Source organism: Leptonychotes weddellii, chromosome 4 (genome assembly GCF_054177405.1).
Source record: "Leptonychotes weddellii isolate Sample4059 chromosome 4, ASM5417740v2, whole genome shotgun sequence".
NCBI lineage: Eukaryota > Metazoa > Chordata > Mammalia > Carnivora > Phocidae > Leptonychotes > Leptonychotes weddellii.
The window spans coordinates 11,309,146-11,327,247 of NC_138372.1; the positions used below are offsets into that span (position 1 = coordinate 11,309,146).

The 18,102-nt window shown below is 51.6% G+C and overlaps 1 protein-coding gene across 1 annotated transcript in view; it reads left to right on the top strand.

Annotated features, from left to right (window-relative positions):
* The first annotated feature begins 206 nt into the window (after positions 1-206).
* Positions 207-18,102, top strand: part of PADI1 (peptidyl arginine deiminase 1) — a 40,001-nt gene continuing 22,105 nt past the window's right edge. Inside the window, exon 1 of the mRNA XM_081817576.1 lies at positions 207-365. Coding sequence (XP_081673702.1) covers positions 274-365 — 92 coding nt within the window. The 5' untranslated portion in view covers positions 207-273. The remainder of the gene's footprint in view (positions 366-18,102) is intronic.

An 18,102-nucleotide genomic window follows, 5' to 3' on the forward strand; every position in this document is an offset into this window, starting at 1 on the left:
TGGGGCCCCCGACTGAAGCCCCCACTTCCCAACTCTCTGAGAGACCTGGGTGCCTCCTCCCCTGGCCTCCTGGATTGGCAGGCCTGAGTGAGAGGGCTGGGTGTGCAGCCAGGAGGTGGGGACTCGGCTTAGGCAGCTAATCAGGTCACAGGGTGAAATTAAAAGGGAGGAGGAAAGTACCGACCCATCAGAACGCACACTCCTGGAGTCCTGGTGCCCAGGAGAGGAGCCGGGGAGATAGGAAGTGCAGAGCCCAGGAGCCAGGGGCACGGGATGGCCCCGCAGAGAGCTGTGCGGCTGTCCCTGAAGAAGCCCACTTATGCCGTGTGTGTGGTGGGGGTTGAGACGTCTGTGGACATTCACAGGTGAGAATTGAGAGGTACCCACCTGGCTGCCAAGGGCTGGGCCACACCGGAGGACCCCGAGGCCATGCGGGGGGGTGCCCGGTGGACAAATCGAACACGGAGGGTGCTGGTAGGCAGGTGTTCTGAGAGCAGAGCAGGTGGAGTGGGATGGAGAGCACGGGTATCAGGGAGGAGCTAGGGTATCAGGCCCGTCTTGGGGTTCCGTCTCTCCTGGGTACCTGGGGTCAGGTCTTTGGCCTCAAGTCCCTGGTAAGGGTTCTAGCTCTGAGCCCCGGGCTCTGCGTTCTGATGTAGAGAGGAACTGGTGTGTGACATCAGAATGAACTGGTGCTCAGGATGGGGAGCAGGACCGGGCCTCCCTGAATTTCTCCCTCTGTTTCTTGCCAACAACCCTTCTGTCTGAGGTAGAGGTGTGGGATGTATGACAGCTTGATCCTTGGAGGCAGGCCAGGGTGATTGGGATCAGGAGGGAGTCTCAGAGGGATGATTCAAGGAGTTAATAAAGGACAGGAACCTAGAACAAGACCCGGGCTTGTTTTTGCCACGATGATGATGGTGTCAGCAGTGAGGGGAGCCATGGTGACATCTGAGGGGCCCCAGAAGAATCAGCTTCCCCTGTTGGCCCAAGTCTCTGACCTGTCCTGGCTCTGCCCAGACGGGGGCCCAGGGCCCTGGCCTGGTCTCATTTTCCCCACCTGGCCACGGAGGGAGCTGGACTTGGGGATCTCGGGGGGCTTTTCCAGCTCTGATACTGTCTCTGGACTCCATCCTGTCTGGAACTGTCTAGGGACTCCATTCCTGCTGGATCAGAGGGTGCTGGAGCCCCAGCAGATGAGGGGCTCAGGGTGGGATCCCCCTCTCAGAGGAGGTGGGGGCTGGGGAGTCTGTCAACAAGGTGGGATCTGAGCTCCCACTGCCTCTTGGGTCTCAGTTCCTGTGCTGTTCCAGTCTGGTTGAGTGGCCTGGGGCCCCAGTGACAGGGCTGAGGAGGGGGAACCAGGATGCTTAGTAGCCAGACATTGGCTCTGAGTCCTATCGGGAGCCCCGGCGTGGGGCTGGTTCTCTCGGATCTGGGTGGCCAGCTGAGATCCCATTTTCTCCTGCCCTTTTAACATAGTGTTTCCCAGGCTTAGCAAATGGGAAAACAGGATACCCAGTTAAGTATGCATTTCAGGTAAAGAGCAAATAATGATTTTTAGTATATCGTATGGGACATACTTAGTTTTTAAAAGCTTAGCTGAAATTCAAATTTAGCTGGACTTTTTACTATATCTGACCACCCAGTTTTAACACCAAGGGCAGGGGAGGGGTCACTGATGGGCTCCCACTGTCCTGATTCCAGACCTCTGCTCTTATCCCGGGGGGTGGTTATTTCTGGAAGGTCATTTCAGAAACTTAGGCCCTACACGGTGCTGCTGACTAAGGCCAGAAGCATTTTCCTGGGAGCCACGAAACACAGGTTCTGATCCCAGCTCTGCAGCTGACTTGCTGTCCGGCATCGGCCGAGTCACTGGCCCTCGCTGGGCCTCATTCCTTACCTGAGCCTCGACCGGGTGAGCTGAGTCCCGTCTTGAGTTCAGTGTGGGGGTCAAGTGCCCAGATTCTGGAACTGGATGTTTGTGTGACCCTGGGCAAGCCACTGTCCTTCTCTGGGCCCTGACATCCTCATCTGACAATAGCACCCAGCTTAATGGGGTGGGGGGGATAAATGAGACCCTGTGTGTGTAGGGCCCTGGAAGGTGGAGGAGGTAGGTGCTCACAGCTCCGACAGCTTTGCGGGCCCCCTTTTCTCCAGTACCTGTTCCTCCCGTCACGTCTCAGTGGGTGAGACGAACAGAGGACAGATGAGGCCGTGTGTGTGGTGGGAGCGGAGGGCAGTGCTGTCTGGGAATCCCCTTTGGGATCACCAAGCACCTCAGCATCCTCCGATTCTGGCCCTGGCCCAGCTGGGGAGCACGAGGAAGCTGCCTGGGTTGGCCACAGCTGGGGTGCTCTGGTTGACCCTGGGAGGGGGTGCCACTTTGGGGTCCTGAGTGAGCATTTTTAATTATTTTATTTTAAATGTGGGGCTCAGACCCATGACCATGAGATCAAGACCTGAGCAGAGATGAAGAGCCACACACTTAGCCAACTGAGCCACCCAGGTGCTCCCTGAGTGAGCATTTTGAGAGACCCCCACTCAACAGCCCTTTGGGAGCCTTCATCCTGGGCATTGGTCTTGATGAGGGACGTAACTACTGAGGGTCTCTAAACTAGAAAACAGAAGTTTATTCTGCAGCAAGTTGGTTTAGAAGTAGACGTAAGGAAGAACTTCCCGTCCGTCCAGTCTGTGATAGGTAGAGAAGGGGTCATGGGATTATCAGCCTGGGAAGGTTTGAAGAGGGGCCTGAAGGTCACCCAGGGCCTGGGATGGCTAGGATGATGAACTTGGGGCTCCTCTACCCCCATTGCCAGGTGTCCGGCTCCAGCTGAGGCCAAGCAGCGGGTTTCTACTTAACCTTGCTGATAGAAGGGCAAAGCCCCCCCCCAAAGAGGAGGTTTGCCAGTATCTGAGCTGCCAGGAGGTTAAGTGCCCCCAGGAGAGCCAGTGGGGGTGGGCATGCGGGGTGATGAATTTCCCCCAGGTGCTGTGTGGACTGTGTAGAAAAATATTTGTGTGTGGGGTAATTGTGTGCCCCAGCCCAGGGAACCCTTAGAAATCCCCTAACCCAGGCTGTGCTATCGATTCCCCGCTCCCCTGACTCCGATGGACTAGCTCCCCACCCTGACCCGTCACCCTAGCAGACTTGGTCTCCATCCTGACCCTCTGGGTCCGGTCACACCGCCCTGGTTTTCCCTGTCCTTGCTTGGAGGTGGCCCCCAGAGGATGCATGCCAAAAAAGGGGGGTGTGGGCAGTGTGGGGAATCCACTCGTGGTGCAGTCTGGTCCCCTTTGCCCAGAGGCCCGAATCAGAGCCCCAGGATAGAGGCCATACTGAATGTTTATTCTCTGGCACGGAGGAGAAGGCTGGCTGGGTGGGGGACAGAGACATCCTCCTGGATCTCTCCCAAGCCTCCCCCAGCTCTGCAAAAGCATCAGAGCAAAACAGACTCTTCCGATCAGACGGGTAGCATTTGGGGTGTCCAGGGAGGAGGGACTCTGGGGGGCTTCTCTGAGGAGCCAGAGAGAGGCCCCAGACTGCTTCTTTTTCCTGGGGTTCTGTGTATTTCAAACAAGGAAAATGCCAAAACAGAGTTATAAGACCTGTGGTATATATATTCTTAATGTTTACATTGAGTAAATTGATGCTTTTAACGTGCACAGAAGTACAATGAAGCATAATTGTGCTGCTCACGGGATAATTACAGGGTTGCTGCAGACGCTAATTCGTAATGACTGATAGACTCCGAGAGCCGGGCTGGACCTGGGTTTAAAAGCCGGGTGAGGACCATCTCTCTTCCTGGCTCCGTCCTGGGCCGCACCGCATTCCTTCATTAGAAGTAATGTTACAGTGTAAATGTGAGGTGCTTGGAGACTATGGGGCCAGGGTCCTCCCCACACGCAGTGGGGTCTGGACATGGAATGGTGCAGTGTGTGTTCTTGGGACAGAAAATGTTGGCATCAGGGCAGACCTCTGAGGTCAGCCACTCTTTAATCCCACAGGTGTCCCTGCCTCCCTGGTCCCCCTGGCCACCTGCCATTTGAGACCATGGGCCCCTCCCAGCCGGTTGCTCCGTCCTCCCCTCCCTGCCCCTCCCATCATTTCCAGTCTTGGAACTGATCCTCATTCTTCACCTTTGGTTTCCCTTCCAGCTCCCATCACTGCCAACTTCCAGCTGTCCCTTCTCCTCCCAGTCCCTGCCCTTCCTCGCTCGGTGGGCCCACCAGCTGGGGACCCCGGGAGAGCACTTGAGGCGCCGGGAATGGGAGGGTTGCTCACAGGTGAGGTAGATTCCTCCCGACCCCAAGATGCTCTCCACGTGACATGTTGTCCTCAGCTTTGCTCCGTCCAGAGAAGCTTCTGTTCTCTTCTCGGTGGCTGCTAAGCAGTTGTTTAGCTCTGCCAAGTGGTCCTGAGGCTCGAAGATGTTGTGGGTGGGCTGTGGGGCTAGAAGGAACCGGCAAATGCCCACCCAGCCGAGGATGTCAGCTACCAGGGGAGCCCAGGAGGGGGGCCTCAGCTGTGGGCCTGGACAGGTGCCGTCCAGACAGTGTGTAGGCGCCCGGCCCTCGGAGCTGTGTTCGGCCCTCCCAAATGCCCCGGAGAAGCCAGTCACCCTGCATTGGAGTCCAAGGCCACTTGAAGCCCTAAAAGTGCTCCAGCCCCATTGATGACCCCGTCTACCCCCAGCTGGGTCATGGGCACCGTGCTGGCAGAGGTGGGCTGAGGCAGGGTTGAAAAATCCACAGTCGTACCCTGCAGAGGGTGCAGCTGGTGCGGCCTAAGCTGAGCTGAGCCAAGGCTGCGGGCCCAGGTTGCTCACCTGGGATGGAAGGCTGGGCACCATCCTCACTGGGCCCCTGAGGAGGAAGCCCTGTGGGGTTGGGGCCACCTGAGAGTCAACGCACTGACTGCTGAGAACAGGGTGGCTGGTAATCATGACCTCTCGCTGGGGGTCAGGCTTGTCCCTGCAGGCTGTGTGACCTTGGGCCAATCGCTTAGCCTCTCTGTGCCTGTTCCGCCCCTGCAAGTTGGGGATAGCATTGTTTATTGTTTCTACCTGTGGCCTTGGCCCCCGTTTTACAGATGAGGAGTTTCATCACCCACGAAATGCACATGCACAGGCATGCTTTTCTTTCTACGGATGGGGAGCCTGTGGGTGAGAGGGAAGAAGTGACTCACAGGTGACTTCCCATCCACAGCTCTTGGCTCCTCGTGCAGGGAGGTTCTGGTCCCCGGCCCCCATGTGCCTCTGCTCGGGAGATCTGTGACTGAGAGCTGCCGCCCCTCCTCTCCAGCCCCCACTCCCAGGAAGAGCAGGGGTCCGCTTGAAAGAAGGTCTGCCTAGCCTGGGCCCTCCTTCCAGGCCCTGGGTGCCCCTCCCTGAGCAATGACAGGGCGTAAGTTACCCATGATTGTTATCTCTGGGAAGGAAGGAAAGAAGGAGAGAGAACACAGCCGCACCCTGCACCCTTTTAGATTTAGGAGGAAATGTCTGCGCATGATGTGGGGTCTGCAAGGGGCCAGCCATCGCCCTCCGCCGACCACATTCAGCACCCGGGGAAGGTCTAAGGGGAAAGCCACACTGGGGTGGGGAAGCTGGGGAGCCTCTGGGGCCTTTGCCCCATGGCAACCATTTAACTAATGGTATTGAACACCTGCCCTGTGTCCAGGTCCATGCCGGGCTTGGCACTTGGGGGTGATACGGCCCATAGCAGCCCATGAGGGACTCCTGTCTTCATCTGGGAGCAAAAAGAACTTCAGGAGGTGGATGTTAACCATCCGCATTTTTGGTCAAACGGGGTAGTGAAGGGAGGTACAAGGATCCTCTTATCCACCAGCCCTCTCTCCAGGACCTGCTCGCTCCCCATGTCCTTTCTGACCATAATGACAGTGGGTGGTACTGTAGCAAGGGATCGTGGCCCTATCTCAACGAAGTGTCACAACAACCCCGTGGGATACGGACAACTCTGATCTCCACTTTGCAGACAAAGACACGGAGACACAGAGAGGTCGAGAGACTTGCCCCAAGTCACACAGCCCACAAAATGCTAGAGCTGGGATTTGAACCCAGGTCTACCTGATCCCAAATTCTGTGAGTTCAACCCCCAAAGACCTCACTGTCTGGGAATCTTCTATGTTGCTGGGTCAGCTCGAGGGGTGGAGTGGGGTCAAGGCAGAGGTTGAGCTTTGGAGTCAGTTCCGAGTGGGGTCACATCCCAGCTCAGCCACTGTGTCCCCGTGTGTGACCCCCCTTTGAATTTCGATCCGTCTTCTGTAAAATGGGGAGAGGAATCCTAACTTCCCTGCTCAGCAGGCAGGGGCCAAGGGGATGGAATTAGAATGGAATAAAAGTGAGGTGCAGACCATGGTACACCTGCCCCGTGTGGACCCCTCGACGGCAGGGCCGGGGTGATTCACCTCTGCCTGCCCCGAGCCCAGCGTGGTGCCTGACGCACAGCAGGTGCTCGGGGAGTGCGTGTTGAGGCATAGCAACCCGCAGCCCTAACTGGAAGCTCCATGGGCCCCTGGGGAGCGGCTTTCTTTAGGACGGGGGCCTGGAGGGGGCTGGCCGGCTCTGTGGGACCGTCAGCCGTGGCAGGCCTCGGCATCCAGCGGAAGCACCCACAGGGCTGGCCGCACCAGAGAGGACTTGCTGGATCCCGCTGGCTGGCCCTATGGCATTTCTTGTGGCTTCGGTCCAGAAAACGTCAAGTCGAGGACATCTGGAAGGTGGAACCTTGGGGGCACCCAGTGGGCAGGTGTCTGGCCAGGTGTGAGGGCAGCTGTAGGCTTGGCCAGCCCCGTCTGCTCGAGAGCTGCCCACTGGCTCTCTCCTCAGCCTTTCCATCCAATTCTGCATTATTCTCCCCTCCTGCCTTTGCCTCTCCCCTGCACAGTGCCCTGGGCCACCCTCCAGGGCACACTGATCCTTTGCCACTATACCCCCATCCCCACCCACTAGCTGGAGGCTGGGTCAGCACCATTCTGCCCTCCCTGCCCAGGCCTTAGGCTGGGAAGAGGGGCCCCAAACCCCCGAACTCTATCCCTGGGGGGCTGGTGAACTCTATCCCCAAGCAGCAGCTATGATGGAGGGCACGGAAGGGACTTCTCCAGGGCTGTTGTGTTTCTCCTTAGAGACCAGGTGGTAAGTTTCTGAGTAGTGGAGGTGAGGTGTGGCCTTCTGAACCCCAGTGGGAGGAAGCTTCTCGGAGCCAGGGTGCAGCTAAGCAAAAGGAAAAGCTTTCTAGTTACCTGAGCTGTCAAAGCACAAAGGGATGTGGGGTAGTGAGTTGTCTGGTCCAGGAAGTGTTCAAGCACAGAGTCCTGCGATGGGCAGGAAGCAGGCCAAGATGATCTTTGAGACCCTTTTCTGACCCAGGGCCTGTGCAGATACTCCACAGACGCATTGTTTTAGGGCAAAGCGGGAGCCAGGAGGTCATGGGTGCTGCCCTCTTGGCCTGCACCAACCTCACCCCTGCAAAGTTCAGGAGCTCATGCGGGGAAGAGGGGACATGGTTTTCCTGACTCAGTGCCCCCCATGCTGTCTTGCGCTCCACACCCCCCTGCTCCATTCCCAAGGAATCGTGTTGAGGAGGCTGTGTTGCAAAGTCTCAACATTTTCCTTTTCCCTTCCTACGTTTTCCCCAACTAACTCATCCTTCCGGTGTCTGCCGGTGGCATGCTCAGGGAACACACGTTCATTTTCATGTCAGCCAGGACAGCATAAGATGGGAGACAAGCCTGCTGCTCCCTCCTCCCTTTGTCAGCAGTGCGACCCTACGAAAGTTACTTAACCTCTCTGAGATTTCTTCATGGGCTAAATGAGGACAGCAATGCATACCCGGGAGGGTAGTTGTGAGTGTAGATGAGATCGTGGCTGTCAAAACCTGAGCAGGTGCCTGGCGCATGGTAGGTGCTGGAAAGAGCCACCCCAGCGTACCCCTCCCCACTGTTACCCACAGAACACACTGCCCTCATGCCTTATCAGGTGGCTGGGAACTACCTGATGACTTGAAATTCCCCACCTCACGCTCTGCACCTCCTTCTATGAGATTCTCTAAGAATTGACTCTGTTCTCTTTGCAGCCTCTTTATGAACCTGGTACACAGGTCCAGGTTTGGGCATGGGATGTGGGGATGTGCATGAGTCAGGCACGATGCTGCTCTGGGTGACACAGATGGACTGCGATGGGGCCCCGAGGAAGGTCTGAGCCAGTGCTGTGGGAACACAGAGGAAAGGACACGGGGAGCTGGCCCGAGTGGGCTGGGCTGTTGGGGGGCTCTGGGGTGAGTGATAGTAACGGGGGCAGTGGCACTGAATGCCTATTAAGGACCTACTTTAAATGCATCATCTCACGGAATCCCCCCAACAGCCCTAGGAAGTAGCTCTTTGGATTATACCCATTTCACAGAGGAGGGAAATAGAGGCTCAGAGCAGTTGAGTGACCGGCTTTGAGCCCACACTCCACATAGAACCCACACTTCCCTCTGTAGAGAGGTGGCATTTGAAGTGGGTCTTCAAGAATACAGAAGATTCCGCCTCCCCCATCCCCATCCGCACCCCGCACCCCTGCAGAGGTAGGAGAAGGGCACTAGGAAGCAGAGGGCAAGGACATAACACCGGCTCATCAACATCAACGTGGACGTGATGATAAAGACACAGTGGTTACGTGTATGGTAATGGCTTAGACCCTCTCATCTGAAGGGTGCTTTCAAATCCATTATTTCATCTGACTGTGAGTTTGGGTTGGGTCTGGGGGCTGCTCCGTGAGACCCCACCGAAGGGCAGCCGGCCCGCAGGTGTCAGATGGAGGCTCCTACCGAGCAGCCTCAGCCTCCCACCCCTGCCTGTTACACCCCCCAAGAGCAACTCTTCATCCACGGCCCCACCCACGGATCTGGGAGCCTGAGAGATGAGGAAAGGCAGTGCGAACCCCCTCTTTGAGGCCTGGGCATGGGTCAGGGGGAGGACCCCAAGGGAATGAGAATCGGAGGCAGCAAGTACCTGTCGGGCATAACCTGCCAAGCGTGGGCACCTGTGGCAAGCCCCGGTCCCCTCCTGCGGCCCCCTCCCTCTCCCTCTTCCTCCCAGTCTGCAAAGCTCCTGCTGGGATAGCCTCAGCTCTTCTGCACCGTTTCCACCCTGAGAGGCAGCCCAAGGGAAACCGCCTGGATGGGGGTGATGGAACGGGGAAGGCAGTGGGGGCCGGAGGGCAGGTGGGACCTGCAGAGGTGGAGGCAGCGGCCCTGGGTGGCAGCCCTGCCCATCGCGTGCCTCCTGCACATCGCCACCTCTCCCCGAGGCCCGGCCTTGGAGGGACTCATCTGGCACCTGCCGGGGAGAAAGCAGCCGAGACCGTACTCCCAGCATCCAGAGGCAGCAGTGACAGAGCAAGGTGGGGGGCGAGAAGCAGGCTGGGCTTGGAAGGGCCGGACAGCCCCAAGCATTTGTCCCCTCTCTTTCTCCCTCTTCTTTTACCATCATTGTTGTTACTACTGTTACTATTATCTCTTACCCCAAATAGGGAGTTGTGTGCCAGGGACGTGGCTTGGACTTACCCTAAATAGGGAGTTGTGTGCTAGGGCCGTCAACTTTTGCCCAATGCAGGGGATTGGCTCCATGGAGCCCTGCTCCCCTTGAAAGGGCTGCGTCTGGAGTTGGCAGTCCCTGGCCGGGGTGGGGCAGGCGTCTCCCAGGAGCTGGGAACCTTCCTGCCACCAGCTGGGTCCTGGGACTCGTGCCTACTTGCTCTGTGGGCAAAGGTTCTGGGGCCAGCAGGCTGGATTCAAGTCTAGTGCAGCCACCTCCCAGCTGGGCAGTCCTGGGTTTCTGGGTTTCCCTGTCCTCATCCCTAATACAAGGGTTTGTTGAGCTCCTGGTCGGTGCCAGGCACTGACCTGGGCGCTCAGGTGACAGTAGCGTTAGAGAGAGCAAAGTGGAAAAAAAAAATCCCTGCATTCTAGAGGGAGAAACAAGAGGGACAGGCAATAAGCAAATATGTCAAAATAAGCAGAATATGTCAGGGGCAATGAAGCTGGCTCACGGGGTCAGGGAGTGTGGGGTCCATGGTGTCTTCCTATAACACTGTCCTGACTTGGGCAGAGAAGACCTCGCTGAGAAGGAAATGAGGGGTGAGGACCCAGCAGATACCTGCGAGCTGAACATTCTAAGCAAGAACTGCAGATGCAAAGGGTCTGAGGTGGGAGAGAGCTGGGCATGCTAGAAGCAGAGCAAGGAGCTGGGTCTGTGGGGAGGGGGAAAGGGGAGCCATGTGGTCAGGAAGCCATCTTGACCATGTGGCAGGGTTACAAGCAGGAGGGACACCAGAGGGCTTTTTTTTTTTTTTTTTTTTTTTTAAAAGAGGACCCTTTTGCTGTTATGTCCAGAACAGACTGAGGGCGGCAGGAGAGGAGGCAGGAGACCAACCTGTTGTAAAAATCCACGTGAAAGCAATTGGTGGTCTGCCCCCGGATGTTAACCGTTGGGGAGGTGAGAGTATCCGCTCTGGACATGACATGAAGGTGGAGTCATTAGGGTTTGCTGGGGCGCTGGGTGTGAGTGCGAGGGAGAGAGGGGACCCCAGAGTGAACCCGAGGATGGGGCGGCCGGGGAAGGTCTTGGGCAGGCCTGGATGGGGCAGGGGTGGAGAGGTAGGAGTTTGGTTTTGGACACTGTAAATTAATTAGTTAAGTAATTAATTTATATTGTTGTTTTTTAGCGTAGAACTTCTTATAAAAAATTATTCCAGTATACTTAACATACAGTGTTATACTAGTTTCAGGTACACAATATAGTGATTCAACAATTCTATACATTATTCAGTGCTCATCATGGTAAGTGTACTCATTAATCCCCATCACCTATTTCCCTCATCCCCCCTGCCTACCTTCCCTCCGTTAACCACCAGTTTGTTCTCTACAGTAAAAAATCTGTTTTTTAGTTTGTCTCTTTTTTTCTTGTTCGTTTGTTTTGTTTCTTGAATTCCACGTATGACTGAAATCATACGGTATTTGTCTTTCTCTGACTTATTTCACTTACCGTTATACCTTCTAGATCCATCCATGGCAAGATTTATTCTTTTTTAATGGCTGTACAATATTCCATTGCATATGGAATGGAATATTATATGCATACATATACCACATCTTTTTTACCCATTTATCTATCGATGGACACTTGGGCTGCTTCCATAATTTGGCTATTGTTGATAAGCTGCAATAAACTTAGGGGTGCACGTATCTTTTCAAATTAGTGTTTTTGTGTGGCTTGGGTAAGTATTCAGTAGTGGAATTACTGGATCATAGGGTAGTTCTATTTTTAATTTTTTGAGGAACCTCTGTACTGTTTTCCAGAGTGGCTGCACCAGTTTGCATTCCCAGCAACAGTGCATGAGGGTTCGTTTTTCTCCACATCCTCACCAACACTTGTTTTTTCTTGGTTTTTTGATTTCAGCCGTTCTGACAGGTGTGAGGTGATATCTCATTGTGGTTTTGATTTGCATTTCCCTGATGATGAGCGATGTTGAGCATCCTTTCACGTGTTTGTTGGCCATCTGTATGTCTTCTCTGGAGAAATGTCTGTTCATGTCTCCTTCCCATTTTTAATTGAATTATTTGGTTTTTTTGGTGCGGGCAGTGTTGAGTTGTATCAGTTTTTTATATACTTTGGATATAACCCTTTATTGGATATGTCATTTGCAAATATCTTCTCCCATCCAGTAGGCTGCCTTTTAGTTTTGTTGATTGTTTCCTTCACTGTGCAGAAGCTTTCTATTTTGATGTAGTCCCAATAGTTTATTTTTGCATTTGTTTCCCTTGCCTCAGGAGACATATCTAGAAAAATGTTGCTACGGCTGACGTCAGAGAGATTGATGCCTATGGTCTCTTCTAGGGTTTTTATGGTTTCAGGTCCCACATTTAGGTCCTTAATTCATTTTGAGTTTATTTTTGTGTATGGTGTAAGAAAGTGGTCCAGTTTCATTCTTTTGCGGGTAGTTGTCCAGTTTTCCCAATGCCATTTGATGAAGAGACTGTCTACCCAGTGCATATTTTTGCCTCCTTTGTTGAAGATTAATTGACCATGTAATTGTAGGTTTGTTCCTGGGTTTTCTCTTCTATTCCATTGATCTATGTACCTATTTTTGTGCCAGTACCATACTGTTTTGATTACTATAGCTTGGTAGTATATCTTGCTATCTGGAATTGTGATATCTCCAGTTTTGTTCTTCTTTTTCAAGATTGCTTTGGGTATTCAGGGTCTTTTGTAGTCCATACAAATTTTAGGATTATTTGTTATAGTTCTGTGAAAAATGCTGTTGGTATTTTGATAGAGATTGCATTAAATCTGTAGGTTGTTTTGGGTAGTATGGGTAGTACGTTTTAACAATATTTGTTCTTCTAATCTGTGAGCATGGAATATCTTTCCATTTGTTTGTGTCATTTTCAATTTCTTTCATGTTTTATAGTTTTCAGCATACAGGTCTTTCACCTCCTTGGTTAAGTTTATTCCTAGATGTTTTATTATTTATGGTGTAATTGTAAATGGGATTATTTTCTTAATTTCTCTTTCTGCTACTTGATTTTTGTGTATAGAAATGCAACAGATTTCTGTACATTGATTTTGTATCCTGTGGCCTTACTGAATTCATTTATCAGTTCTAATAGTTTTTTTGGTGGAGTCTTTAGGGTTTTTTATATATAGTATGTTTTTATTTTTTATTTAGTTTTTATTAGTATCATGTTTTATTTCTTCTTACCAATTTGGATGTCTTTTGTTTATTTTTCTTGTCTGATTGCTATGGCTAGGACTTCCAGTACTATGTCGAATAAAAGTGGTGAGAGTGGACATCCTTGTCTTGTTCCTGATCTTAAGGGAAAAGTTCTCAGTTTTTCATCATTGAGTAAGATGTGCTGTGGGTTTTTATTTAAGGCCTTTATTATGTTGAGGTGTGTTCCCTCTGAACCTACTTTGTTAAGGATTTTTATCATAAAGTGATGTTGTACTTTGTTGAATGCTTTTTCTGCATCTACTGAAATGATCATATGGTTTTATCCTTTCTCCTGTTGATGTGATGTATCATGAGGATTGATTTGCGAATATTGAACCACCCTTGTATCCCAGGAATAAATCCCACTTGACTGTGGTGAATGATTCTTTTTAATGGATTGTCAGACTCAGTTTGCTAATATTTTGTTGAGAATTTTTGTACCTGTGTTCATGAGAGCTATTGGCCTGTAGTTCTCTTTTTTTTTTGTAGTGTCTTTATCTGGTTTTGGTATCAGGGTCGTGCTGGCCTCATAGAATTAATTTGGAAGCTTTCCTCTTCTTCTTTTTGGAATAGTTTGAGAAGAATAGGTATTAACTCTTCTTTAAATATTTGGTAGAATTCATCTGTGGAGTCATCTGGTCCTGGACTTTTGTTTTTTGGGAGTTTTTTTTTATTACTGATACAATTTTATTGCTGGTAATCAGTCTGTTCAAGTTTTCTATTTCTTTCTGATTCAGTTTTGGTAGCTTATATGTTTCTAGGAATTTATCCATTTCTTCTAGGTTGTCCAATTTGTTGGCATGTGATTTTTCATATTATTCTCTTACACTTCTTTGTATTTCTGTTGAGTCTGTTGTTATTTCTCCTCTTTCGTTTCTGATTTTGTTTATTTGAGTCCTCTCTCTCTCTCCCTCTCTGGGTCTGGCTAGAGGTTTATCAATTTTGTTGATCTTTTTAAAGAACCAGCTCCTGGTTTCATTGATCTGTTCTGTTGTTGTTGTTTTTTTTTTTTTAGTTTCTATTTCATTTATTTCTGCTCTGATCTTTATCATTTCCTTCCTTCTACTGGTTTTGAGTTTTGTTTGTTGTTCTTTTTCTAGCTCCTTTAGGTGTAAGGTTAGGTTGTTTGAGATTTTCTTGCTTTTTGAGCTAGGCCTATATGAACATAAACTTCCCTCTTAAAACAACTTTTTCTGCATCCCAAAGATTTTGGACCATTTTCATTTTCATTTGTCTCCATTTCCTTTTTACTTCCTCTTTGATTTCTTGTTTCATTAATTGAAACATTCATTGTTTAGTAGCATGTTATTTAACCTCCATGTATCTGTGTTCTTTCCGGATTTTTTCTTGTGGTTGACTTCCAGTTTCCTAGTGTTGTAGTCAGAAAAGATGCATGGTATGACTTCAATATTTTTGAATTTGTTGAAACTTGTTTTGTGGCCTAACATGTGATCTGTTCTGGAGAATGTTCTGTGTGCACTTGAAAAGAATGTATATTCTGCTGTCTTAGGATGGAATGTTCTGAATATGTCTTTTATATCCATCTGGCCCAATGTGTCATTCAAAGCCACTGTTTCCTTGTTGATTTTCTGCTTGGATGATCTATCCATTGGTGTAAGTGGGATGTTAAAGTTCCATACAATTATTGTATTATCACCAATTACTTCCTTTATGTTTGTTATTAGCTGCTTTATGTATTTGGGTGCTCCCATGTTGGGTGCATAAATATTTACAATTGTTATATCTTCTTGTTGGATTGTTCCCTTTATGAGTATATATGGACACATTAAATTTAAAGTGCCTGTTAGACACCCAAGGGAGATGTTCAAAAAGCAATTAGCTATCAGGGTCTGGAGATGGAAAGTAGGGGTTCTAAGCATATCAGTGTGGCAGGTGGAGATCATCAAGGGGGTGAGTGTCACCAGACAAGAGGACTGAGCACCAAGCCCTGGGGCCAGGTGGGTAGGAGCCGGCAGGGACACACTCATAGGAATGCCTGCCTATTGCTGAGTGCTATTCCAATTATGCATTCTGGAACTGAAGGGGTGGGGGAAGCCACAGAATGGGTTCGGAGATCCACTGAACCCACTGGGAGCCGGACCTGAGCTAAACCCATTGGTTACCTGACCACTAAAATCCTCTACTCTGACTCACAGGTGGACATGACATGTGGATCTCCTGAAATTAGCCTCAGTTCGGAGCCAGTGTCCAATAAAGCTGGAAAAGTCTGATTATTTCCTTTTCTCCAGTGTACATTCACCTGGTTAAAGGCTGTGAATTCCTTTGGAGAAGTCTGGGAGGGAGGTGAATAGGACACATTTTTAGCAGTATAGTAGGGTCCTTCTGCAGGAGGACCTGATTGTCCATTTTTTAGGAAGTTTATGAGCCTATTGCCAAACACAGCCATGATAGTATTTATTAAATTTTTTATTTAAAAAATTATTCATTTATTTTTAAGAGAGAGAAAGAGAACATGCGCATGCACGTGCATGTAAGGGGAAGGGGCAGAGGGGGAGAGAGTCTCAAGCAGACTCTGTACTGAATGCAGAGCCCTATGCAGGGCTCAATCTCATGATCCCGAGATCACAACCTGAGCCAAAATCAAGAGTCGGTCACTCAACTGACTGTGCCACCCAGGTATCCCGCCATGACAGTATTTAAAATTAAACTCTATATGCTTACAAGTAAATAAATTATATTGAAAAAAAAAAGATAATAATCAGAATGCACCGCTTCCTTACTATTTTATTACACTCTACCAAGATCTATGCTCCGTGATCATTCACCTCTGTATGGTAGAAATAGTTATATACGGGGTGCTATTGTATTTCTTTGCAACTCTGAGTTCAATGATGTTGCACTGGTAACTTGAAATTGGCCATTGGTGGAAGTCTCTAGACCATGGAAATTGGCAAAGTCTACAATCAGGACTCCCATTTATTGTTTTATTGATGAAGAAAAAGGAGACGAACGCAGATTAAATTTAGAAGTATGTTACGTTGTGATTAGCACAAAAAGTGAGGGAAGTGTTCGTCCAGCATTAGCTGGCTCAGCAAAGAAGTTGCTCATATCACCGATGGAGTGAGGTTTATCTCCACGGCTTCGCTTTCATTTTATCCTTGAACACAAATGAAAGTATCAGTCCGCGTTTACGTCACGCATCAAATTTCATGATGACAAATTTTGGGGGGAAAGAATGAGCAGATTGGGATGCAACTCCATTTGTGGAGTTGTGGTTGAATGGCCAGCATGGTTTGGCTGTGGTTTTGAGAGGCATTCTGTAAGAATTGGGGGGATTTATAGTAATTTTATGATGAAGAGTAACATATATCGTACTATTGTTAGTATGTTGTGCGCTACACATCATTTGTATCAGTAAAACTAATAATCAGCTTAACTGTGCCCTCCCCCCACAACTGCTGGTGGTTAATGGGGGCCAGCCCGCCGCCCGGGGCACTCTGTGGTTAGGAGGGCAGGGCAGCAAGGAGAAGCCTGGGGAGGAGAGGAGAGCCGTGTGTCCCAGAGGCCAAGTGGGAAGTGTTTCAAGGAGGACAGCTGATCATCTGGGTCAGATGCCCCTGGCGGGTCTCAAGAGGAAGAAGAGAAGGGACCTCTGGATTTGGCACCACAGCAGTTTCAACGGCACAGGGGGGAGGAGGGCCTGACTAGCGGCAGGTTACAGGGACAACGGGGAGACAGGATTGGGCAGCCAGCACGCAAAACTCGCACAACTCCTGAGGCGTTTCCCGGTGGAGGAAAGGAGCCGAAGAGACGAAGGTGTGGGTGTCTGAGCTGTCACCTCCCACCACCTCTCCACCTCAGGCAGATGGGTTGTAGGCAAGAAACGGAGGGAGAAATTTGGGGCAGCCCAGTCCCGTCCCCGTCTTGGGCCCCAGTTCATTCTGACGCTGCACACCAGTTCCTCTCGATGTCAGAACGCACAGCCCTGATCCCAGAGCCCAGACCCCAAAGCCTTGGGGCTCAGAGCTGGAGCCCTTATGGGCAGGCTTGAGACCAAAGACCTGACCCCAGGGCCCAGGAGACGGAGCCCCAAGACGGGCCTGATACCCTAGCCCCTCCCTTCCAGGCTCTCCAGCCCCCAGAAATGTTGTCAGGCTGCGGGCAGTGGCAAGGGTCATCTAAGGAGAGCGGTCGGGAATCTGAGTGGGACGCGGTCAGCCTCAGGGTGTGCAGGGGCAGAGTGGGGAGGAGGGAGGGGGCTTTCTGGGGGCTGGGGCGGTGCTTAGGCAGTCTGAGGGAGGGGAAGGTGTGCAGAAATGTTGAGCGGTGCCAGGGAGTGACTGTGAGGCGGGCTGGGGACTCTGAGCCTGTGACCAGGAGGGGCCAGGGCTGCCCAGAGGGGCTAGAGAGGTCTCCACCCTCAGTGGTTATGGGTCCCGGTGGCGCTGGGGGCTTGATGGGGTTGGTGCATCAGAGAAGTGAGCTGGCTGGTTAGCTGGTGGTATCGGCGTGCTGCTGATAGGGGAGTGTGTGGTGGGCGCAGTTCTTGGTAATGACAAAGTCCGGGGTCTGCCCAGGGCGCGGGTGGCTGAGGGCGGGGGCCAGGCTCGCTGGAAGAGGAGGTCAGGCGCTGAGGCGCCAGGGTGCTGGCCCATCACCCACGGGGCTGCTGAAATAGTAAGCGGGGGCAGCAATGCAGGGGAGTGGCAGGAGCTGACCCCCTCCAGGAATGGGGGCAGAGCGACAATGATGTGGCAATGACAGGGGAGGAGCACGCAGGACCCCTGCCCACCTCTGGGCCCGGGGGGTAGGGGGAGTGGGGGAGGGGAGTGGCCACCATTGAGAGGGCTGCAGGGGTGGGGGTCCCTGCCCACTGCGGGGAACAGGTTTCTGTGGTAGTATGAAGGTCAGGGACACACTCTGAGATGTGGCTGAGGCCACCGTGTGGGTGATGGTGCGTGGGATTATCTGGGAGCGGGGGCGGATGGGAGATGGGGTCTGATTAGAGGATGAGTGTCTGGGGTACCTGGGTTCCTATGGTAACTGATTAAACAAGGATGAAGGGCATGCAGGATGGGGCTTCCTGAAGGTACCACGGCTCACGGGGATGTGGGGCCACGAGGGTGGGGTGGCACGGGTGGGTCTTGTCGGCAGCCTGTAGGGCCCCAGGGCGCTTCTCCACCCCAGCCGCGTCTGTAAAGTGAGGAGAGTGAAAACTGCCTTGCCGAGCATCAGAGAGCCAAGCACTGAGTAGGACTTGGGGTTGTAACTATGACCACCGTCAACCATTGTCACTGGGGGCAGTTTGATGGGCACAGGTGACCATGGTGGGGGCTGTGCAGGGGTGTCTGGTTTCTCCAGAGGG